The sequence below is a fragment of the Sturnira hondurensis genome, unplaced genomic scaffold (genome assembly GCF_014824575.4).
Source record: "Sturnira hondurensis isolate 20B ecotype Veracruz unplaced genomic scaffold, ASM1482457v3 Scaffold0001221, whole genome shotgun sequence".
Taxonomy (NCBI): domain Eukaryota; kingdom Metazoa; phylum Chordata; class Mammalia; order Chiroptera; family Phyllostomidae; genus Sturnira; species Sturnira hondurensis.
Genome location: NW_028073852.1, coordinates 3,638,048 through 3,661,997, shown reverse-complemented (window position 1 = coordinate 3,661,997; position 23,950 = coordinate 3,638,048). Strand labels below are relative to the sequence as shown.

Below are 23,950 nucleotides of genomic sequence, written 5' to 3'. Positions count from 1 at the left end.
TGCGCGATGTGGCCGTGACTCAGGTCAACCAGGGCTGCCAGGGAGCCCCAGCAACAGGGGTCTCCCCTTCCCCCAGCCTCCAGGCATCAGAGCCGGGCAGGAGGCAGCTCCTGGCTGCCCATCCCAGGCAGGCGGATCAGTTGGGTGGGGAGGAGCCTGGTCACTTGGTATGGGGCTGGCCCCAGGCTTGGAGTTCTTCCCTGAGCCCCTGGCCCTACAATGGGACTGGAGGCTCAGCCCCAAAGTGAAGCAACACTTGAGAAGGGCCCTGCCTAGCAAGCCAGCCCACCCTGTGGGGCTGCCCCAAGTCCCCTGCCTGTGATCTTGTCTTTGAGGCTAGGTCTGTCCTTTCAGTTTTGTTTCCTGGTTGGAAATCCCTAAAGCTCCTCCCACCCTCACCCCTGACCCTGCCCACCTGTGCTTTCCCAGGCTGGGACAGCCCCTTTGCTTGTGGGTGGTCCCAGGAGACTTGGTCTGGGTCTGTCTCCACGGTGTGGTGCATGCAGTGTGGTGGGGCCCAGTGGTGAGCCCAGGTGGGAGTTTGGTTGTCCTGGCCTATTTGGGGACTGTGGCTCCTTGTCCTTCCATGGGTGTGAGGGAGGGCTGGCCGGTCCCTGCAGCTGCTCCTCCCTGCCAGGCTGGTGAGTTTGGTTTCTAGGCCAAAGACTTTGACATTTCCCAGGGAGGGTGAGAGAAACAGGAGCCTGGGCGGGAGCAGAGACCGGCCTGGGCCTGCCTCCGGCAAGGCAAGGGCACCCCAGGGTTCAGGTGCCCCTCCTGCCATCCGTCATCACTTAAAAATGAATGGCACTTGGCCCCCGGGGAAAGAGTGGGGCTGCCCCTCCGCAGGGAGCACCTGCCTGCGCCCACAACGCCCCGCCCTCTTCTGCCCATGTGGGTGGGGGCTGGGGAGAAACCCTTTTCTGGGCTGTTTCCTGCCACACTTTCCTCTGTGACTCCGTCACCCTGTCCTCACTTCTTAAAGCAGGCCTGCTGCCCTGGCATTGCTTTCCCATGAGGGGGAGACGGGGCTGGGGGTGGGGGATCCCCGTCTTTGAGGAGGGAGCTCATGAGAACAGACCTGGGCGCGAAACTGCTTCCCAGACAAGAGGCCTTGGGGGGGGGGCTTGTCCCTGCAGTCCCTGCCCCTGGCCGCACCGAACCACACACGTGGTCCTTTGTCCCCCCAACCCGTCAAGGTCTTGAGCCCCGGGGACTTGGCGGTGAGCCCTCTGGCTTGTTGGGGACCAGTGGGGAGAGGCAGTGGGAGCCGCAGGGCCACACCCTGGTCTCCATTTCCAGGGGCTGGGCGGAGAGGGAACAGGGAAGTGGCCCAGCACTGGTGGACCCTGTGACCGAAGTCTCTTGCCTCAGCAGGGGACCTCAAGCAGAGACCTTCCCAGGTGGCTGGTGGCAGTGCTCCCCGACCGCCCAGGGCTCTGAGCCCAGGGCTGGGCACCGCCCTGAGCCAGCAAGCAGCAGGAGAGCCTCCGGCAGCTGCCACCCTCGCCTCTGCCCCAAGGGTGCAGCTTGCCCTCTCACACAGGGCACCCGAGAGGGGAGAGTGGGCCCGGTCCAGCCCAGGAGACGCCGAGGCTGTGAGAGTAGTCCTGCTCTGGCCAGCCCGGAGACCCTGCACCCTCAGGGAATGGCTTCCAATCGGTTTAGGGTACCCTGCTCCAATTCTCACCCTATGACAGCCGCCCCAGAGGTCTGCCCCCTGCCCCTGGGGCCCTCCCTTCACCCCACCTTCCTGAGCCAGGGCCAGGGAAGCCTCACCACCCCGGAGCTGCGTCCTCAACCTTTATTCAGAGCTCTGCTCAGTGAGCAGTGGAGGACCTCGGCCCCGTGGGGGCGCCTCCTGCCCCTCCGCAGGAGGCACTTCCAGGCGCATCTCTGGCCCCTCTCGGGGGCTGAGCGGTTGGGAGAGGCGGCCCTGCGAGGAGACCGGTCTGTCTGTCCGCTGACGGGAAGGAGCTGCAAGACGGGAGGCAGGGGATGGCTCTGCCCGCCCCCCAGCACCTGCCGGGCTGCTCGGGGACAAAATGCTGGCGAGGGAACCGGGCCGGGGTGTGGGGTCCTCACAGCTGCTCCCCAGCAAAGTGGAATAATCACTGAGGGACAGTCAGCCCCTTACTGCTGGCTAGGAGCCCGCCCCTTGGCCACGTGTTCTCTGCTAACATGGGACTGTTGGGGCAACAGGCACAGGTAAGCCCAGGGGTTTCCCCAAGACTGGCCTCTTGCCGGCTGCCATGGTGCTAAGGCCCGTGGCCAGACGGTGGGGTGCCAGGCAGGGAGGAGCGTGGCACCCCTGCTCTGTCCACCACGGACAGCCTGGCTTTGAACTCCAGCATGTGGCCTTGGGCAGGTACCTTGGCCATGCTGGGCCTGGGCTTCCTCCACTGTGAAGAGGCTCATGTCAGCGTGAAGACCAAAACCGTGTGTGTGTGTGTGTGTGTGTGTGTGTGTGTGTGTGTGTGTGTGTGTGCGCGCGCGCGCGCGCGCATGCCTGTGAAGCTCCTCACCAGGGCCTGAGCCCCACCGTCACCAGCCCCTTCCCCTTCCTGGGGCTCCCACTGATGCGGGAGGCCCTGACCCTGCGAGCGAAGTGTGTGGGTCTGTGGCTTCACAGGAACGAGGGCAGCACCTTCCCTCCAGGTCTCGTGGGGCCCCAACATGGCAGCACTCGGTGTCCCTTTTACTGACAGGTGAGGAAACCGAGGTCTGGAGACGGGGGAGACTTGCCTAGAGGTGCCTAGACGTGACCTGGCCTCCTGGCTCCAGGCCAGTGTCCTTCTCTGGCCCCGAGGTGTGGCCTCACCCTGGGGGGCCCTCAGCCCTCTAATTTTCAGGTGGGACTTAGCCCCTCAGGGGACAGCAGAGATTCCAGGGACCTTCCAGACCTTCGGGCAAGGAGGAACCTCTCCACGGGCAGGGCCAGACGGCCCAGCCGCCACCACGCAGAGCCCGTGAGTGTGTGGGAGCAGGGACAGACTCCGGCCCGAGCCAGAGTCCTGGGCTGCCACCTGCCACTGTTTCCTCTTCTGTGAAACAATGCGCCAGGGTAGTGCCCGCCCCACAGGCCTGGGGCGTGGCCTGCACTGGGCAGTGACGGGTGCCTCTTCCTCCCCGCCCTCTCCCCACACCACTCAGCTCCCAGGCCCTTTCTCTCCCTAGGGAAATAAATGAAGGCATACACCAGCCACGCGCAGGAAAGGGGGCGTTGGAGTGAGGAGGCTGCACCTGGGGCCTCGGGAAGGGCACTCCCAGCAGAGGGACCCTACCTGACGTGTTGCCAGCCGGCACCTCAGCACTCTGAGGCCTCGAGGGCAGCTGGCCATTGTCACCGAGGGATGGCTGTCGCTGCACATGGGGCCGGGACAGCTTGGCCTTGTGCCTGGTGATGCTTGAGCCTGATGGGGACGCTGGAGAGAAGGGTCCGTTCTGAGACATCCACTGAGAGCTCTGTGGGGACCCGGGGCAGGGGGAGAGGGCCGCAGGGCTGCCAGCACAGCCAGCCCAGAGAGGGGCCGGGCCACGGCCTCCGGGCTGAGGAGCACCTTGCACAGCCTTTGGCCACCTGCCCACAGAGGTCTGGAGCCTCTGGAGACTGAATGTCTGGGTTCGGGGAGGCGGAAAGGAGACCGCCAGGTCCCGCAGCCCCAGGAAGTGTGTGGTGTTCCAGGCTCAGGGCGGGTCCCAGGCGCCTGAGCAAGGAGCCCGAGGGGCGGCCGGACCTCCGGAGACTCACTGTCTTTGCCTGGGATGCCGGGCAGCCTTGTGTCCATCCGTCCCTTGTAAATATGTCCATCCAGGCCCAAGATGTCCACCTCGTGCTGTGGAGGTGGCAGGCGTCCATTACCATGTCGCACCCAGAGCTTTCCCTCTGCTCCTGTCTCCACGCAGGCCTGGGGCGCCCTCCGGGGCGCTGGGCGGCACCAGGGAACAGCAACGGGGGCAGGGTGGGGAGGGAGGCGCTCTTGCCCTTGGCCCGTGGGGGGTGCTGGGCACCGTACCAGGTGGCATTCCTTTTCCCAGAACCTGAGGCTTTAACCAGGTCTGATTAAGAAACTGCCTCAAGGCAGAGGGCGGGACAAGGTGACCTTGGGTGGGTTTTCCAGATGACTTGAGAACCTGGGGCATGTCGGGGTCCCCCTCCTGGACAGTGCCCGGACCTTCAGGGCGAGCTGGATCTCCTCAGGGTGCAGGCCCTGTGGCAGGTGCTGCAAGCGGGTGCGGCGGTAGGGGTAGGTGAGCGTGTGGCTGCCGCCGCAGGGCCGGGGCACCGGAGAGTAGGTGTACTCCGCCGTGTCTGGCACCCTGTGGGGAGGACCACAGAGTTACCCAGAGCAGATGTGACCTGGGACACCTACGGTGGGGCCAGGCCCAAGGGAGGTGGGACAGCGGTCTGCAGGGGTCTCTGGGGACCAGGGCAGGAGCCAGGGACAGAACAGGCAGGAGAACGAGCAGAACAGCCTTCTGGCTGGCCATCCTGAAGACCACACACATGAACAGGCAACCCTCCCCCGACCCCAGGGCTTTCCCCAGTCCTAGCTGAGGTGTTTCCACGGCCAGGGGCTCCGTCGGTGTGGTCCTTCCCTCCTACCGTTTGTAGCAGGGGGAGCTGAGGCACTGGGCCTGCAGCAGCTCTCGGATCATCTGGCTGCTGGCCTTGACTGAGCCCCCGTAGTGGATCTGCACCTTCTCGATGTCCATCAGCATCTTGGAGTGCATGGAGTGCAGGCGCCCTACACTCCGCTCCAGGGGCGCCAGGTCGGCCCTCGGGAAGGCGGTGCTGCCCAGCTTTAGGCTACGGGCGCAGGAAGGAGGGTGAGGTGGCCGCAGAGGCTGCAGCCCGTGCCCAGGCAGCGTCCCAGCCCACGCCACACCCTGTCACCTCCTGACTCAGCGGGACCCAGGTGGGCATGAGTAGACTTGCAGGAAAGGTTTCCTGAGGCAGGACAGTGCAGAGAAGCCACCCCGAGGGGAGCCCAGTTCCTCCGGCTAACCAGGGTGGTGGCGCTGGCCTCTCCCTGTCCCCGCATATCCAGTCCGCATGCCTGGAACCCTGAGGTTCCTAAGCGCAATGTAAAAACCACCCCTTCCACTGAACCCTGGGAGGCGGGAAGGCTGCAGGAAGGCGGGCAGGAGCCCGGAGCAGTGTGAAACCACAGCCCACACTCACCTCCCACATTTGCCAAGCGGCCCTCTTGCTGAGTGACGCTGGTACCCCCATCCACCCGCCTCCAGTCCCATGCCCAGGACTGCTGAGTCAGCCAGGGTCTGGGGGTGTGAGGAGCAAAGGTGGCCGGCACCCTTGGCGAGGTCCTGGCAGGAACCCCCCACCCCCTCCGTGGGACCGAAGGCAGGAGATCACTGGTCCTGCCTCTTGGTTCTCCAGCGCCCTGGGAAGAGCTGCCGCCGGGTCAGGAGTGTCCCAGCGGTGAACAGGGTCCCCCACATCGCCTGTCTGCCTGGCCCTCCCGGGAAGCCCTGTGCAGGACTCTGCACGTACCTGCGGCTCTGCTGCCGGACCTGATCCAGTTCGAAGATGGTGTAGGGGCGGGTGGAGCGGTTCCCTGGCAGGCTGGGCCCCATGGGAGTCACGGGGATGGGTCTGCGCAGGGACAGAGAGGAGCCAGGGGCCTCAGTGTGAGGACTCCCATCGTCCAAGTCCGCTGCCCACTCCCCCCATGCTGCCTGCCCAGAAGGACCAAGGGGCGGGCAGCTGTCTGGGCAGACAGGCATGGAGCCACGAGGCAGGACAGGGGAGAGGACGTGCACTGGAGACGGGTAGGGAGTAGAGGAGACCAAGCCCTACCGTGCCCGCCCGGTGACGGCCGCCCGGCTGGGTCGGCCCGTGTGGGCACTCACTGTCCAGTCACAGGAGTCTCCAAGGGGCGGTCACAGGACAGGCAGTGGAAATGTGCCAAGAGCTGCCTGTGAGGAACGGGACATGAGGAGGGTGAGTGCCCTGCCCAGAGGATCTGGAGTGGGGGAGACAGAACCCACCCTGTCCCTGCTCCCCTGGAACTCACAGACTCTCAGGCCCACACCGGGGTGCAGATGCAGCACCCGCCTGCCCTAACCCACCTGTCCCTGAGGAATGCTCTGTGTGAGCCTCGGGCGCCCTCTGGTGGCCAGTAGTGGAAATCCACAACTCAGGCTGCCTCAGCTGGTCCCCCAAGAGTGATCTCAGCTCTGGGGACTGGGGTCTCCCTCCCACTCCATTTTCACTGTACTGCGAAGTGGCCTGAGCTCTCCAATACTGCCACTCCTGCTGTGGGGCAGTCCACACAGGATCAGCCATTGCCCCGAGCGTGCTGTGCCAGCCTCGCCCGCCGCCTTCTCCGGGCCTTACCTTCGCATGCAGGCTGCCTCGTCAGCCTGGTAGAATGGGGGGCGCTCCCTGAGCTGCTGTCGCAGGGGTTTCCACCGGTCCTCCAGCAGCTGCTTCACAGGGTCCAGCTCCAGGCGGTCCAGCTGCGGGGAGAGAACCAGGTGTGAGCACTGAGGGAGCAGGTGGGGTCTGCAGGGCCTGGGGAAGGCGCCGCCGCCCTATTCTGGGGGCCTCGGAGTGCCCTGCTGCCCTCACCTTGCTGTCCATCTCCACCAGGAGCCGGTCTAGCATCTTCTGCCAGTCCTGCTCCTGCCCACTCATCTTGGCCACCAGCTCCTGCATCATATGATTCAGCTGCTCCGTGGTGGCATCAAACTGGACACGGCTCACTTTGCCAGCCAGGGCACTCTTGTCGGCTTTCTGCCCGGAGAGAGGAAGAGGCGTCCCCCCACCCAACGGAAGAGAGCCATGGAGGGTCCCCTATGTGTCAGGCCTGACACTGAGCCCACATCCGCCCCCCACCCCTGTGGGCTCCCCTCCACTCTTGGTCTTTCAAAGAATGCCCAGTGAGGCCTCCCGGGGACACGGGTGGCCCCTCCGGGCTTGATCCCTACCACGTCGATCTCCATCTCCAGATGCTCCCTGTTGGCCTTTTCTCTCTCGAGCTTCTCCAGACCCTGGTACAAGGCCTGGGGGCAAGGAGACGGAGAATAAGGAACCCAAGGGCGGGGGCGGCCAGGGTCACGCCTCACCCCCCCCGCCCCCACCTGCCCTGCTGGTGGCTCACGTTGATGTCCTTCTGCTTCTGCTGATGATCTGCAATGAGGTTGCTGGTGGTGATGTTGAGCTTCTCGCAGTCGCCCTGCACCTGCAGGATGGCCCTCTGGACGTGGCCCAGCAGCTCCTCGTCCTGCGGCAAGAGGGGCAGAAGCAGGCTCCCTGAGGCTGCAGGGCACTGTAAGCCAGCTCTTACAGCGTTGCCCAGCAGGCGGGCCCCCTGCAGGCCGGTGCTGCCCCCCCTTTATTGCCTCCTCAATTGCCCACCAACGGCAGGAGGCTCCTGGCTCTTCCTGTGAGCACCCCCAGGGGGCCAGGAGTGCAGTTTCCTGCCTCCTGTGGACCAGCCCTGAGAGACCTGGCCGGCTGGGGTCAAGGGTGCAATCAGTAGAGGTGAATGAAGCTCAGGAGAAGTGAGCTGCCCTCTGGCCCCTGAGAGTTGGCGTGGGGGCTGCAGTCTGCCCACCCACCCTGGGCTGGATCAGCATTCCAGAACCCAAAAGGCAGGACTCAGGCTCTGTGACCGTCCCAGGCCCCACCAGCAAACCTACCCTTTGGGAGCATCGGGCAAAGGTGTGGAAGACTCATGTGAAAGAGAGTCAGCAACCCCTAAAGTTATGCCAGCATCCCCAAGGCACATGAGGGGCTCTGCTCCACCCTCAGCCAACTGTGCTTTCCCAGCCCGTGGTCGCCCCCATTCTGAGAGCTACTCGCTGTGACCCTGTGGAAGGACCAGGCACCTTTGAGGTCAGTAAAGGGCTCCACCATGAAAAAACAATGCCTGGGGACTCTATTAGCCACCCCAACTCTGTGTACCTCCCCGAGGGGCCAGGCGCAGCTGCGGCTGGAGGGAGGCCGGCGGAGGTTCACCTGGCTCTGGAGCTTGGCCTTCTTGGAGGGTCGGGAGGCTGCCAGGCTGTTGACCATGTTCTGCAGCTGCTCGTAGCGCCGCACCAGTGTGCTGACCTGATGGCTCAGGTCCAGGCTGCAGGCTGGGCAGGTGGCCTCAGGGTCGATCCCGCCGGGTGTCAAGGTTATCGGGGTCTTGTGAGGTGCTATACTCATCGTCAGCAGGGTGGAAGAGGAGGCCAGCATGCTCTCGATGATCATCCTGAGCTTGTCTAACTGGGGGCAGGCGAGAGGGCGGGTGCAGGGCGGTGAGCGGGCCGGCCAGGTGCTGTCCGCTTCCCTGCCAGCCTGTGCTTTCCGCCCCTCGCCTGCCGGACCTGGGCCGTCGCCATCCCCGCAGTGCCTCACAGAGCGCACGGCATACGGGAAGTGCTCAACAGCTGTCCATCAAACAGTGACCAGGGTCCTCAGAAAGGGCATCAAAGCTGAAGCCCGAGCAGGAAGCCTTTCCCCGCCGGCCCACCGGTGCCTTGTGATGGCAGAGCCCCTCTGCTAACCCTTAGGGTGGTGACGTGTGTCAGAGGTTCCTGATGACACACAGGCCTGGCTCCGGCCTGGGGACGGGAGGGGCAGCCCCACACACGCTCCGTGCTCACGGCAAAGCGCTGTGATGAGCGCCACCACCGCTCCACGGCTCTCTCGTGGGCTGGACGGGAACAAACTCCTTTGACTGGCCCTCCTGCTCTCTGCTGTTTCCCATGGTCCCACTTTGTCCCCATAAGTGATTGGTCCTTGACAGGCACCTGATTCTAGGGCAACCAGTCCCTAGACTGGCGGAAGACCTGTGCGGTGTTACCTGGCTCAGGAAGAGGGGCGGGGCCAACCCCAGCCCCTCTCATGGGAGCATGTGACGTAGCAGGGCCTAGGACGGCCACTTTGGACCATGAGCGAGAGAGGCAGAAGCTGCCAGAGTGGAATGGAAAAGAGATGTGAGAGCATTTGAGCGAGATGGATGAGGAAAGAGACTCGGGAACAAACACACAGCAGAACAGACAGAGTGGCCTGGGCCAGACTGCGCCTTGGCCTGGAAGTCCCTCTGTCTCCAGCTCCCTGTACAGGAACCGGCTGCCAACCAAGCCCTCTTCTGCCTGGGCTCGGTGTGACTCCCTTGCTCAGAAGCAAAAGAGCCTACACTCTCCTGGAGAGCCCAGAAGAGCCTGGCAGTGGGCCCTAGGGTTAAGAGAGGGGGTTAGTTCTCTCTGGAAGACGGAGGATGCGCCCCAAACCACTGGCATTTCAGTGGGGCCAGGAAGAGGAAGAAGTGGCCACTCCAGGAGGAAGGGCAGCGGAGGGAGCAGCGCTGTGTTAGGAAGGGCGGGAGCCGGAGGCCGGGGAGTCAGGGGTGGGAGGTGGGACCTTGCGGGCGCTGCTCCAGGAGGCCAGGCTGCCCACAGGGAGTGAACCTGGGAGGAGCCTGGAGGTTGCTGAGCTTACCCGTGGGCTTTGGAATGACAGGTGACTCTCACACACAATGACCTGCTCTGGGTGGCAAAGCGGTCACACCACGGTCCCAGCAAACCTTGGAGTGGCCCAGAATGGGGCCTCTATGGACATGCGCCCTCTCGGCTCAGTGGGTTTTCCTATCGGCTCCTTCCAGAAGTGCTCCCGGTCCAGATGCCCCTTGGTGGAACATTCTGGGATGGCCACGGCTGGCATCGCCCAGGCTTTAAAAGCAGACACCATCAGGAGCATGGAAAGCCAGCCCACAGTGTGGGAGAAAATGCTTGCGCACCACACACCCAGTAGCAATCTAGCATCCAGAAGAGATAAAGAACTCTCAATAGCTAGACAACAGAAAGAGAAATAACCCAGGGTTTTAAATGGACAAAGGATTTGAATGGGCATCTTTCTGAAGAGGATACACAAATGGCCAACAACCCCGTGGAAGATGCTCAACATCATTAGCCTTTCGGGGAATGCAACCCCAAACCAAAACGAGATGCCCCTTTACACCATTAGGAGGGCTCTACCCAACTCAGTAAGTAAAAGAAAGCGTGAGCTGAAACCCTCGCGGGGGCCGGTGCTGATGTACATGGTGTGGCCTCAGTGGGAAACGCTGCGGCAGCGGCTCAAAACGGTGACCGAGGCGGTTCCGTGCAACCCAGCCATCCCACTCGCAGGCCCGTGACCAAGAGAGGCAAGAACGCGTGGCCGCACAAAAACGGGTGGATGAATGTCCACGGCACCCTTATCCAGGGGAGCCAAAAGGCAGAAATGCCAGATGCCCCTCAGCCGAAGGCGGGATAAACAAGATGTTTCGGCAGAGCCGCGAGGCGGACCACGACTCGGCTGCGCCCCGACAGACAGGAGTCCCCGCTGCGGCAGGAAGGGGCCCGCAGAGCCTCTCGCTGTGTGAGCGGAGCCAGGCCCAGGAGGCCAGGTGCTGCGTGAGACTCCATTCACGGACGTGCCCAGAACAGGGGACTCCCCAGAGACAGAGAGCTGGTGGTGGCTGCCAGGGGCCGGGGTCGCAGGGACAGTGAGGGGGGGCACTCGTTCCAGGGGGACAGACCTTTTGGAATTCAATCGTGCTGATGGCTACACACCTTTGTAAGTGGACGAAGAACCACCTCGTTCACTTTCAAAGGGTGAGTTCTATGGTGCCTGAATCACCTAATTTTGAAAGATCGGGGAAAGCCTTCATGGTGGGCAGGCAGGCCTGGACATGGGCCTTGCCCCTCTCAAACCTGAGGCCTCAGTACCGGTTCTGGATGACCAGAGGCTGAATCCTAGATACAGTCCCCCACCCCATCCCCGCCCCCACACACAGAAGAGCTGGTGGGGACAGATAAGGCTGCCGTGGGCAGCAAACCTGAGAAGGGCCCCGCCCCCTGTGCTGAGGGGGTGGGAGCCTCACCTGATCCTGCAGGTAAAGGGAAGCTTCGGAGACCGAATGCTCCATGCTGGTCTTGCCCCGCTCCTGGCTGTCCCTCAGCTCAGCCAGCTCCTTCTCGATGTCAGCCATGGTGACTCTGCATGCGCAAGGGGTGGCCTGGCCACAGCGCCAGCCCAGGGGCCAGGGCCCCCCCGGTGCTGGCCCCAGCCGTCAGGGGTGGAGGCAGACGGACCAGGGCTGTGTCTAGGGAGCCCAAGGCCCTGCCTGTCCCGGGGTGGGTGCCCAGTGTGCTGCTCCCCGGCGAGGTCTGGCACTGTGCAGCGAGGACTCAGAGGGACCCTAGCAAGTACTCCCAGCTCCAGACTGGGAGCAGAGTGAAAGGGGCCTTTTCTGAGAGGTAGGAGAGGAGGGAGGGCTCTTTCAAACCCTGGTGCTGAGCTGGTCTAGGAACTTGGGGAACTTCTACCAGCAACTTGAACTAGATGGGGGCGAACTGAAGAGTGGACACCACCCAGGTCAAAGGTCAGCATCGAGTGGACCAGAGCCGCTGTCGCCTCCCTGGCTGAGGTTGGGGTTGGGGCAACTACCTGAGGATGCCCAGCTGTAAGCCCAGCTGGCTGCCTTTCCCCTCCGTCCCCATTTCTGGATGCACTTCGCCCTCCAGGATCTTCTGTATCTTGTCCATCTACAAGCCCAGGAGAGGGGGAGGGCCAGACAGGCCTGGCTTTCTGAAGGTGCCTCTTCAGCCTGAGCAAGCCCCTCCCCCACTCCTTAATCCTGATCCAACCTTCTGACAAAACCCAAGGTCCCTTCCTGACGTCCATCCACTCATCCATCCCAGGGATGGACACAGGTGGCCATAGGGGAGCGCTCAAGGCCCAGCAGCACTGGCCCCAGATGACCCCATGCACTTGGGGTCACCAGGGCTGCTCTGGGCAGCCACCCCAGGGCACCCCGGGGCTGCCCTGGGCCCTGGGCTTTATTGGGAACGGGTGCAGGCACCAGGACGCGCTCGGGCCTCCTGGTCAGTACAGCTGCGTCCCAGCAGCTCCGAGCATCTGGTTTTCGACTGGGAAACAGACATGGTAATGTCCGAGGGCTGCTCCTACATGACAGGACTGTGGGGACCCAGGGGCTCAGCCAGTCTGTGACAGGACTGGGTTGGGCATCACAGCACCAGGTGTAGGGGCGAAGGTGGCCACCCTCCCTTACGTACTTTTGCTTTCTCCTGCCGGACTTCTTTGGTCAAGGCCTTTAAGGTCTTCACCTGGTCCTGCACTTCCGGCGGTATGGTCTTTTGCACTATGGAAAACGGGACCCTTCGAGTCAGGAATGGTAGGGTTCCCAGTGGGCTTCACATCCCCATTTCCAGGCCCCGTGATGAAGCTGCCCCGGAGAACACAGGCCTGGGGGGACGAGAGACGAGATGGGAAGAACAGAGAAAGGAGTGTCCCTGGCCCATAAGAAATCCACCTAAGGAGCCCCGGCTGGTGTAGCTAAGTAGATTGAGTGCTGGACTGTGGACCAAGGGGTCTCTGGTTCAATTCCCAGTTGGGGCACATGCTACAGGCCAGGTCACCACTAGGGGGCGTGTGAGAGGCAACCATATGTTGATGTTCCTCTCCCTCCTTCTCCCTTCCCAACTCTAAGTAAATATTGAAAAATAAAAAAGAAATCTACCTAAGGCTTAATACCCCTGGGGGACCACTGACCCACCAAACCTACCCAACTCCCACTCTACTCCCAGTTATTCTGGACCTGGAGATGTGAATTGACAAAGTTGGGTTTAAACCCTCAACAGTCTCTCCCACCCCCACCACGGACGGATGCTGTTGGTGTCCCCTTCCCCCACCCCTCCCCTGTGGCGAAAGGCCTAAGGCCCCGCCTCATTCCGCTCCTGAGGCTCCTTTGCTCCCGCTGGTTTCTCTCTGCCTTTGGGACCCTGAAGGCTCTAGGAAAACCCAGAATGATCAAGAATGTACGTGTCCTGTGTTTTAGGACTCGGGGAGGAGCCCGGCTGCCAGGAGTTGAGGTCAGGGATGGGGGGGGGGCAGGGAAAAGAGGAAATCAATTCAGAACAAAGACCGTGGCCTCCCCTCCGAGCCAGAGGCACCCACCCATCAAGGAGAGCAGATACTGGATCTTCTCCAAGTCTGACTGGCCGGCCTTCTTCTCGTCCAGCTCTTTCATGTTCTCCTTTAGCTCCATGTAGAGGGCGATGAGCTCCCCCATCATACGGAACGTTTCCACTGCCACGGGGAAGCTGGGAGCCACTCTGTCCAGTGAGTCGTGTCTCTCGCCCAGGACGTTGCTCCTCTCCGACGAGACTTGGTAGAGATGACGGAGGGAGTCTGTACTCCTGAGAGCGGTGGTGTCCTGGCGTGGGGGAGTCTGGATATGAGTCTCAGGTTGGTTTGCATCCAAACCTATTTGGACATACTTATCGACATCGGGGTATCCCGGGCCACGAGGGCCGGCATACATGAAGCCCCGGGAGTCCGGGATCGAGGGTGTGTGGTCACGCTGGTATGGGCCAGGTGGGACCAAATGCTGCTGACCTGGATGTGCAGATTCCATACCTGTGCTTACTGGTGTTGGACCACGCCGGTCTGTACCTGGCGACATCGAACCTTTCTTGGCTAGAAGTGGTGACACCTGGGTATGCTGATCTCTGCCAGGAGGTACCACACCATGCTGATATGGGTGTGGTGATACGAACGTTGGAGAATCCACATGGAATGGAAAGCCATGAAACTCTGTGCCTGGTGGTACCAATCCTTGGTAATCTGTACCACGTTGCCTCAAACCACGCTGATCCACACCAGGCTGCATGAAACCATGTGGATATAAACCAGGCTGGACCGCACCACGGGGATAGGCCCCTGGCTGGACCAAACCAGGTGCATATACACCACTCTGAACCAAACCATGCTGATCCATTCCGGGTTGGACCAAATCAAGTTGATCTGCACCAGGTTGAACCAACCCAGGCTGACCTGCACCAGGTTGGAATGAACCAGGCTGACCCGCACCAGACTGACCACCAGGTTGGACTAAACCAGGCCAACCTGCACCAGGTTGGACAAAACCAGGCCGACCTGCACCAGGTTGGACAAAACCAGGCCGACCTGCACCAGGCTGACCTGCACCAGGTTGGACAAAACCAGGCTGATTTACACCAGGCTGACCTAGATCGGAANTTGGACCAAACCAGGCTGACCTGAACCAGGCTGACCTGCACCAGGCTGACCTGCACCAGACTGACCTGCACCAGGCCGACCTGCACCAGATTGGACAAAACCAGGCTGACCTACACCAGGTTGGACAAAACCAGTCTGACCTGCACCAGGCTGACCTGCACCAGGCCGACCTGCACCAGGTTGGACAAAACCAGGCTGACCTGCACCAGGCTGGACCAAACCAGGCTGACCTGCACCAGGTTGGACAAAACCAGGCTGACCTGCACCAGGCCAACCTGCACCAGGCCAACCTGCACCAGGTTGGACAAAACCAGGCTGACCTGCACCAGGCCAACCTGCACCAGGTTGGACAAAACCAGGCTGACCTGCACCAGGTTGGACCGAACCAGGCTGACCTGCACCAGGCTGACCTGCACCAGGTTGGACAAAACCAGGCTGACCGTCAACAGGCTGACCTGTACCAGGTTGAACCAAACCAGGCTGATCGGCACCAGGCTGACCTGCACCAGGTTGGACAAAACTAGGCTGACTGGTAACAGGCTGACCTATACCAGGCTGACCTGCACCAGGTTGGACAAAACCAGGCTGACTGGCACCAAGTTGGACCAAACCAGGCTGACTGGCAACAGGCTGACCTGCACCAGGTTGGACAAAACCAGGCTGACCTGCACCAGGTTGGACAAAAACAGGCTGACCTGCACCAGGCTGACCTGCACCAGGTTGGACCGAACCAGGCTGACCTGCACCAGGCTGACCTGCACCAGGTTGGACCGAACCAGGCTGACCTGCACCAGGTTGGACAGAACCAGGCTGACCTGCACCAGGCTGACCTGCACCAGGTTGGACAAAACCAGGCTGACCTGCACCAGGTTGGACCGAACCAGGCTGACTGGCACCCGGCTGACCTGCACCAGGTTGGACAAAACCAGGCTGACCTGCACCAGGCTGACCTGCACCAGGTTGGACCGAACCAGGCTGACCGGCACCAGGCTGACCTGCACCAGGTTGGACAGAACCAGGCTGACCTGCACCAGGTTGGATAGAACCAGGCTGACCTGCACCAGGCTGACCTACACCAGGTTGGACAGAACCAGGCTGACCTGCACCAGGTTGGACCGAACCAGGCTGACCTACACCAGGCTGACCTGCACCAGGTTGGACAAAACCAGGCCGACCTGCACCAGGTTGGACAAAACCAGGCCGACCTGCACCAGGCTGACCTGCACCAGGTTGGACCAAACCAGGCTGACCTGCACCAGGTTGGACAAAACCAGGCTGACCTGCACCAGGCTGACCGGCAACAGGCTGACCTGCACCAGGTTGGACAGAACCAGGCTGACCTGCACCAGGCTGACCTGCACCAGGTTGGACAAAACCAGGCTGACCTGCACCAGGCTGACCTGCACCAGGCTGACCTGCACCAGGCTGACCTGCACCAGGTTGGACTGCACTAGGTTGGACCAAACCAGGCTGAACTGCTCCGGGCTGGACCAAACCAGGATATGCACCAGGTTGAACCCAACTAGGTGGATAAGCACCAGGCTGGACCAAACCAGGCTGCTGTATGCCAAGTTGTATGAATTCAGGTGTTTCCATGCTGAGCTGTATAAAACCTTGTTGATCTGTGACAGCTTGCATCAGACCAGGTGATCCCAAAACATGCTGGTCTGTAAGAGGGGGAACCGGTCCTTGTTGGTCCGTGCCAAATATTGCAAATCCATGTTGATCTATGCCGAGTGGCCCCATGCCACTCTCGTCCATGCCAGCCTGTTCCATACCGCGCTGGTCTGTGCCAGCAAGTCTCACACCTTGCTGATAGGTGCCAGGTGGAACTGCACCAGGCTGCTCCACACTAGGTAGTGCCGATCCTTGCTGCTCTGTGCCAGGTACCCGTAGTGGCACCCCGTCATGCTGACCCGTGCTGGGGCCTACTGATTCCTGCCCACCCATTCCAGGCGGCATCATACCCAGCTGGCTGGTGCTGAAGGGGAACACGTCATGTGGGTGAGTGCTCGGCGGCAGCAATTCAGGCTGATCCGGGGCCAGTGGCTGTAACCTGTGCTGATCTGGCCATGCATAGACTTGACCCGTGCTGACGTGCACCGCCCCAGTCGGGTCTGGGTACACGTGATGACGCCCACCTCTAGCTGAGGCTAAGTCCTCTGGAGCCGGGCCAGGGTGTGCGTCCTGTTCCTCTCTTCTTGGATGTGCGAAGCCGAACTGCTCTCTAGGCTCCATTCTGAGCTGGGACTCAGAGGGGTGCTGGGTTTTGGCCAGGCTGGCTTCATCATGGGCACTTGGGTGCTGTTCTTTCCCAGGAAACCCAGCGGCAGAGGTGACCCTGCCCCGTTCCCTGCCAGGCACCCCCTTGGAGGGCTGTCCTGACCTGCTGGTCCCTGGTAAGGTCTGACCTGGGCCAAAGCCACCAGCAGAATCCGGAGCCTCGTCGACACTCGAGCTCTTGGTGGAGGACCTGCCCGGAGCCATGTCGTTTGGTGATAAGGAAACCTGCTTTAAGCTTCTGCGCTTAAGAAGTGCTGTTGTTGACTCTGAGCCCTGGTTGAAGAGGAGGAAAGAAAGCAGAAGCCTCAAGTAAAAATATTGTGAGGTTCGGAGGGAAGGAAATCTGGGCTGTCCGAATAGGAACACTTAGGGCCCCTGGGGGAAAGTCCCCGCTGGTGCCCAAATATAAGCTAAACACAAAGAAAGACGTGGGCACTCTAGAAGGACAGTTCTCCAGACTTTGGAGGACCTGCGCATTTGCAAATGGCATCGTAACCTCCCTCCTAAAGGACGGGGCCACCACGATACGCAAGGGTCTGCGCCACAGAGAACACGAGTAATTAAATTTAAGATATGAAGTCCGGCCCATGATCGGCCCATGGCTGACGGCAACAGTGTGTGCTGCGGGGCAACTGAACAGCGTGTTTAAAATGCAGACGCACAAGCCCTTAGACCCAGAACTTCCACAGACAGAAATGCTCTTTGCCGACTCTCACAAAAGGCTGCCAAGGAACAGGCATGAAGACTGAGCCTGTGGCGTTGCTTATAAAAACAGGCTACCGATTGGGGACGGATGGCTGTATGGTGCACCCACACGGGAGAACACGAAAAATCTGTTTAAACAGAATGAATCAGGGACCATCTCCATGTCCAACCCAACTGGAGTCACAAGGAATACATTTGCCCTCCTTTCTGTAACAACCAGAATCTGAAACCCAAAACCAGCAGTGAGAGAGTGGATTTCCGGGCCCTGGCTGCCCACTAACGGAGGTCAGCAGTCCCCGGAAGCCGCCTCGCCTGGGGCTTTGACGGAATTTCCAGGCTGCGGTATGAGAAGGGGCCAACGGGGGCCCAGCACACGCCCTGAGCCGGGGAGAAGAGCTGAGTGTTCAGGAGTCAGCAGCCAGGGGACAGAGAATCATCAGAAAGCAGAAGCACAGAGATGACTTGGAGGTTCTGCAGCAGGTCCCCCTCGGGTGCCTGCGCAGAAGTGACCGGCACACCCAGGAAGGAATTCTCTGAGGCTGAGAAAGGGACCACCCTCAAGGCCGGAGGGGCCGGTGCCCAGATTCTCATGAGGTGGGGTGCAGTGCCTGCTCCGACTGGCCAGTTTGGAAAACACTCAGAATCCAGGGGGCAGAGTCCCCCAGAAAGGTGTGGCCTCAGCAGTGCAGAGCGGTCAGCTCTACCCTGAATACTGCTGGGGACCCGCTAGGAAAATAACTAAAATATATACGGGCAAAAAAAAGAGAACAATAAAAAAATACAGGCAAAGAAACAGCCAGGGATTTCCCATGGCACAATCCTAGAGGAGTGGAAGGACATAGAAAAAACAAAGAGCAAAGCGAAAGGCGTAGACCCCACTCTATCAGTAATGAAACACTCCGATCAGAAGGCAGAGGTTGTGAACAGCAAAATTTTTAAAAAGCAAGCAAGCAAGCAAGCAAGCAGAGGTGGGCAGACTGGAGTGAAGAATGTGACCCCAGGGAGGACACCAGTGAGCAGGGATGCTGGCCTTTGGAAAGGGAGGTGGGGAGAAGCCCAAACCATCGCGAGGCCTGCGTCCCAGCCCCGCACCTTGGGATGCTGCTGGCCACCCGTGCTCTTGTTCTTGGGAAAATTCAAGGATGGAAAGGCACCAAGTACCCGAAAGAAGACTGAAGACTGGATAACCCAGAAGTGATTAATCACAAGTCGGCTATACATATGAAAATGAGGCTAGAGACCCAGAAAAGTCTGCATCAGGAAACCCACGAGAACGGAAGACATCGTCTGCGGGCTCATCGGAGAGGGGCTGTCAAACCTCATGGGATCCTAGACTTTAACATGGGCCTGGGCAGACACCTGTCATCACCTGGCTTGTCTTCTAGCTTTTTTTTTTTTTAAGATTTTATTTATTTATTTTTTAGAGAGGGGAAGGGAAAGAGAGAAAGGGAGAGAAAAACCAATGTGTGGTTGCCTCTCATGTGCCCCCTACTGGGAACCTGGCCTGCAACGCAGGCAGGCATCCCAGGCAGGAATGTTCCCTGACTGGGAATTGAACTGGCAACCCTTTGGTTCGCAGGCCTGTGCTCAACCCACTGAGCTATACTTGACCTCTAGCTTCTCAGAAGCTTGTGGCATTTATATTCTCCCTTGCTTCTGGAGCTGTTCATGATTCTGGGAACTGTCAAAACGCTGACGCTTCGTTAGCTCTCGGAGGAGCAGAATGTCTCCAGGTACTTATTTATAGTCTCACAGGTGCCTTCCGCTGGCTCCCTGAGAACGTGTGCTCACTCACAACACACAACCATGGTATTTGCACATCAGCTTCAGCTTTTTAAGAAATGCAGCACAGAAATGCCTAGTCACTGTGTTGTACACCTGAAACTAATATTGCACGTCAACAGTAATCAAAAATATCTTTTTAAATTTTAAAACAGTGAAAGCAGAGGCTGCCCGTTCCTAGGCCACCCCTCCCGTTTGCAGACTCCTCTTCCAAAGCTTTTTGGTGGTACTTTCCTCCAAAGATGGGCCCAGAGTTCAGAAAACAGCAGGGTGCCTACCTATTGTGCGGAAATATTTGTTGCACCCCAGATGGCCATGTGGTGGTGCCAAAGGGTCCCCTTTCCTCCCCGCTCCCCGTTGTTTCTGCCTGTCTGTCTGACCCTTTTTGAGGGACCCAGGTGCACAAAGCCAGGGATAGGAAAACGTTGAGACCAAAGGCCAGCTGATCCTTGTCCTGGACGGCCAGGTAAAAACCCCCATTCTTTTCAGATGAAGCTCGGAAAGGGCTCAGAAAGGATCTGGTTACCCCGGCCTCTGCGCAAGTTCCCCGTCAGCGAAAGGGCCCCTGCCCTAGAGAGGTGTTATTGCCGCGGCTGGTTCCCCTCTGTCCACCGGTAGCGCAGGGACTTGTGCATTTCGGGACAGGCTGCGAAAGAACTTTGAAACGCTGCAAAAGCAAACCAGATGCCCTTTTCTGTCCAAATGGGTGGCCAAGCTCAAAGAATGGGGGCCTTGCAGGCAGTGCTGGGGGAGCCGTGAGACGGGACCTCTCTCCTCCATGGCTAGGGGTGGTCTACATGAGGACCCTACCATGGGAGTCAGTCAGCCAAAAGGTGCCCAGACCACAAACGCACACTCCGTGGCTGGGAACTGGCCCTATGGGTGTGTCCACTCATGGAGAGCTGTTCTAAGCTGGGAAGAACATGAGAAATAGCCATGGTGGGAGACTGTGAGACAAACTATGAAGGTCCACACAGTGGGACACTGTACGATAGTAAAGATAGAGAGGCTCAGGGGAGACCGCTGCCACACCCCGGCCCCCCATTTGATTTGTTCACCCCTTGGGAGGCCTTCCAGCCGTCAACGATTGCTTGCTCCAGCTCCTCCCAGGTGACCATGGTGACTTCTTCCCCAGGAGGTATCAAAGTCAACTTCCGGCTCAAGGGTTCCTGACGGCGACAGACAGCAGCGTGGGTGTGCACGCACACACATACACACACAGCTCCTTTAATCCCAGGACATTTGAGGAGCAGGACTGAGCTGACAGGACGGGTGGGTCCTGCCGCGGCCCTAACCCCAAGGAGATGTCACTGGGAGTCTTGGGCCCCTGGCTTCCTGTCTCATGGGGGCCCTGATGGAGCACTGGGCGGGGATGGGAGGGCTCTTCCTTCAATCCAGGGGCAGCACCTGAGGCAGAGGGCAGAGCTCGTCCTCCCTGGGGGACACAGACATCCAGGGCAGAAGCTCGGGGGTGCCGAGGGGGGGCCAAGCTTCGGGCACTCATCCCCTCCACCCCTATGGGCCCTTCCCACAGAACTGGCAGACGTTACCAGGACTTCCTCCCGGCTTCTGACTCTCTGCTCTACTTCCTTGATCCGTTGCAGAAGTTTCTGGAAGAAGGGTTCAGAGGTGGAATGTCAAAGTAGGCCCTCCTGTGGCCCTTACACACACACTCACACAGGGGCAAGGGGGAGAGACGTGTGGGTCTTGGAGGAACGGGGGACAGAAAAGAGGAGGGGACATGGGGTGTGGTGGGGTGGCAGTGGGGACAGATGTGCCAGGAGCAAATGCTAATGCTAGCATGGGAACCTTTGGTCCTGGGACCCCCTTTGGACAAACCACCAGTGCGACATTGCCAGATGCAGAGTGGGACTGACCTTGCTGCCCAAGGACAAGCGTTACTGGGCACTTTGAGGGCATCTGTGACGCCATGTTGTTTAAAAGCAAACTGCTGGAATCTAAACCTTCTGCAAACCTTCAGAATCTCAGAATCTAAAGGTAAATAAAATGCCTTCTCTCTAAAAAATAAAACAACCTAAAACCAGAAACACCCCACTTTCAAAAGCAAAGCTTCCCAGAGCACAGATGAGCCCTGCGTGGGTTTCAAGGCCTGGAATGACCCAAGAGGGCAGAAGGTGGTTAGTGGGCGGAGGACTCCCTGAGTCTCAGCCTCCCTCTGGCTCCTTGGAGCTTCTCCTTTCCCTCAAGGCTCTTCTCTGCCTCCTGCTGTGCCCCTGTCTTCAGCCCTAACCCCCAAGAAAACAAAGAGCCAAGTGAAGGTGTCGCTGCCCTTGCAGATGGAGGTTAGGGGGCTGAGGGGGCAGCCCCAGAACTCTCTCCATCCCAGCCCCGCCTTGGACTGGACATTGTGTCTCAACACCCACCGCCTTATTTCTTTACGCTCTAGAGGAAATTCAAAGAATTATTCTGAGAAGCCGTCAGTGCCCTCTGGATGGGTTCAGGATCCTTGGGTGACTGATAAGTGGAGGGTGAGCCCCCATGCAAACGGGGAGAGGAAGGGCGATGGAGGGGAAGGGGGGAAGGGGGAAGGGGGAAGGGGGGAAGGGGGGAAGAGGGGTCCCACCACCCTCACAATTGGGGTCAACTCCTGGGCTTTCTCCCGGACTTCCTGCAGCGTTTTCACATCTTGTGTGATGGTCTGGAGCAGCTCCATGGCCTGCAAGGAGGAGTGGGGGTCTTGTGGGCCTGGGCTGCACCAAGGCCTGGCACTTCCACCGTCCCCGCTCTGGCCTGCACTGGCCTCCTCCCCGCAGTGGTGGGAGGTTGTGGGTGCCTTTGGGACTCAGCCCCAACCTGGGCTGGAGGGCAGTTTGGAGGTGCCCGGCATGTTCTCACCTTTGGTTTGTCCTTCCACATTTTCATCAACCCCCTTCGCACTTTCTCGGGCACCAATGTGGCCATGCCGGACACTGGCACGGACGCCTCAGGCATTGCTGTGGCCACCCCCAGCTCAGGCGTGGCCATCCTGGGCATTGGTGTGGTCTTTTCAAGCTTGGTCTTCTCAAGAGTGGGTGTGGCCATGTCGGCAGTGGGCCCGGTCATCTCAGTGGCAGGTGAGGCCATCTCCTGGGCCAAGTCCTTTCCCATCTCCTGATTCCCTAGCCAGTCCTGGGTGTCCAAGTCCACACCACTTACCAGGGCAGTGAAGTATTGTATGTGATCCAGAATGCCCTGCATCTGGCTGTCCAAGGTCTTGACCTGCTGGCCGAGGTCCTGGACCTGCCCACCCAGGTCCTTCACCTGGCTCTCCAGCGTCCGGGCCGGCACCCTGGCCACGCTGCTCTTCCGCTTCTCCTTGGACACACCCATCTGCGGGGTGCTCTGCGAGGTCCGCGCGCCCTCAAAGGAGCGGCTCTGCTCAGGCGACAGAGACTGAAAGTCCACCTGGGTGTCCTGCAAGTGGAGGTTCTTGAGCATGGCCACAATGAGCGTGTGAAGGGCTGTGAAGTTCACGGCGCCCACCTCCGGGGTGCCGATGGCCAGGTCGGCCAGCTCCCGGAGGGAGACCTTGGAGGCAGGCGTCGCGGGCGGCATCGTGCGCGGTCTCGGGCGGTCAGCTCCCGCGGCCGGACCGTTGGCCGTGCCCCCTCACTGTTCACGGCCACTGTGGGCTTTCGGGGACCCTGTGGGGTCCCGGGGCGTCCTGAGATGCCTCTGGGCTCTGTCGGGAGTCTGCCTGGAGTTCAGAGAGGGGCGCCCCACAGCCGCTCTGCGCTCCCGGAGCCGAGCCGGCGCCCGCCTGCCGGGCGGGGTTGGGGCAACTCCGCCCTCCTCTGGCTCCTCACGGTCCGTGCTCCAGCCCAGGGCCGCCCCCCACTCGCGCCGGGTCTCGGCCAGCGGCCGTTTGAAAAGGGGCGGGGCGACCCAGCGGTGGTGGCCCCCGCGTGCCCGAGGGTTCCACAGAGGGGCGCGCCCCCCAGAGGAGGGCGGCAGCGGCGGGCGCAGGAGTCCACACCTCGCGGGACCTGCCGCCACTCCCCTGGGGACCGTTTCCCACAAGGAGCTGGGGACGCCTGGGCCGTCGTACTCCCGGGCACCGCCCGTTTCTGTTCTCTCCCGAGGAAAGGCGGCATACGGCTGTGCCGAGGCACTTTTATCGGGGAACCAAGGCGCCTCGGCCTTTGGAGGGGGCGTGTCCGAAGGCTCGCAGAGCCTCCAGCCGTCCCGATCTGCTCACCCTCGGAGGCCGGTGAGGACCCAGACGTACCGGGCACTGCAGTACCTGCGCTGCGCGTCCGTCGCTGTCCCACTACACTGAGCAGTGGCACAGACCTAAGGGTGCAGTGCGGACGCCCTGGCCCCTGGGGGGCAGTTTCTACGTCCTTTTGCGCCATCCAAGGAAGGGTGGCTTAGAAAAGACCGCTCCCCGCACATCTGACACCAATTAGTTACTCGGTGACAGTGCTCTCCCTGCTCCACCGGCCTAATTTACCGCACACTCGCGCTGGGCCAGTTCGGCGCTCTCCAGGGGCAGGGCTTCCCCACTCCCGGCTCCGCCAGAACGTGCAACACGCGCAGGGACGCTGCAGGAAAACTGGGCACGCACCTTAGCCCTGTTTTACCGTATTTCTTCGACCGTAAGATGCACTTTTTTCCCCTCAGATTTGGGGGAAAGGGGGATGCATCTTAGTCTGAAGGTAGCTTACCTGGCTCACGGTGGGTAGGGGAGGCAGGGGTGGAGCAGGGTCACAGGTTATTAATTATTTTACATTTTTTGCTTCAAAAAAATTTCCCCTATTTTCCTCCTGTAAAACCTGAGTGCATCTTACGGCCTGGTGTCTTGTATGGTATTTTGAGACGCATCTAAAAATACGGTCACTCCTTTCAGATTCAGACGTTCAGTTGAGTCTGAGCTGGTAAAATGTAAGCTGCAGGAACCCTTTGTCCCCACCACAAGCCAGCGTTCCCTGGGAACTGCGTCCAGCCCAAAGCTGCGACCTCCAACCTCCAGGAGGCTGCCTCTGCAGACCTGGTCACCATTAGACCCCCAGTGCCAGGCACACAGGCCTTTGGATACTGCTCCCCAGTATCCTGGGGAGCAAAGTCCCGGTCCTCTCCTTTGCGCTCACCAGCTTATCTTATGAAAGTGAAGCCAGA

General features: G+C 60.3%; 1 protein-coding gene across 1 annotated transcript; it reads right to left on the bottom strand.

Annotated features, from left to right (window-relative positions):
• Positions 1-1,790: 1,790 nt before the first annotated feature.
• Positions 1,791-22,387, bottom strand: QRICH2 (glutamine rich 2). The gene is made up of 22 exons (XM_037069375.1): positions 21,689-22,387; positions 21,426-21,509; positions 20,383-20,442; positions 19,845-20,001; positions 14,614-16,710; positions 14,173-14,352; positions 12,980-13,858; positions 12,079-12,164; positions 11,450-11,547; positions 10,884-10,998; positions 7,988-8,242; positions 7,128-7,250; positions 6,955-7,029; positions 6,596-6,760; positions 6,362-6,483; positions 5,875-5,940; positions 5,516-5,617; positions 4,607-4,810; positions 4,176-4,320; positions 3,752-3,836; positions 3,285-3,413; positions 1,791-1,977 (listed from the first exon to the last, which is right to left on the bottom strand). Exons 1-22 carry the CDS (start codon positions 22,385-22,387, stop codon positions 1,805-1,807), a joined length of 6,099 nt encoding a protein of 2,032 aa, XP_036925270.1. The 3' UTR covers positions 1,791-1,804.
• Positions 22,388-23,950: the final 1,563 nt, after the last annotated feature.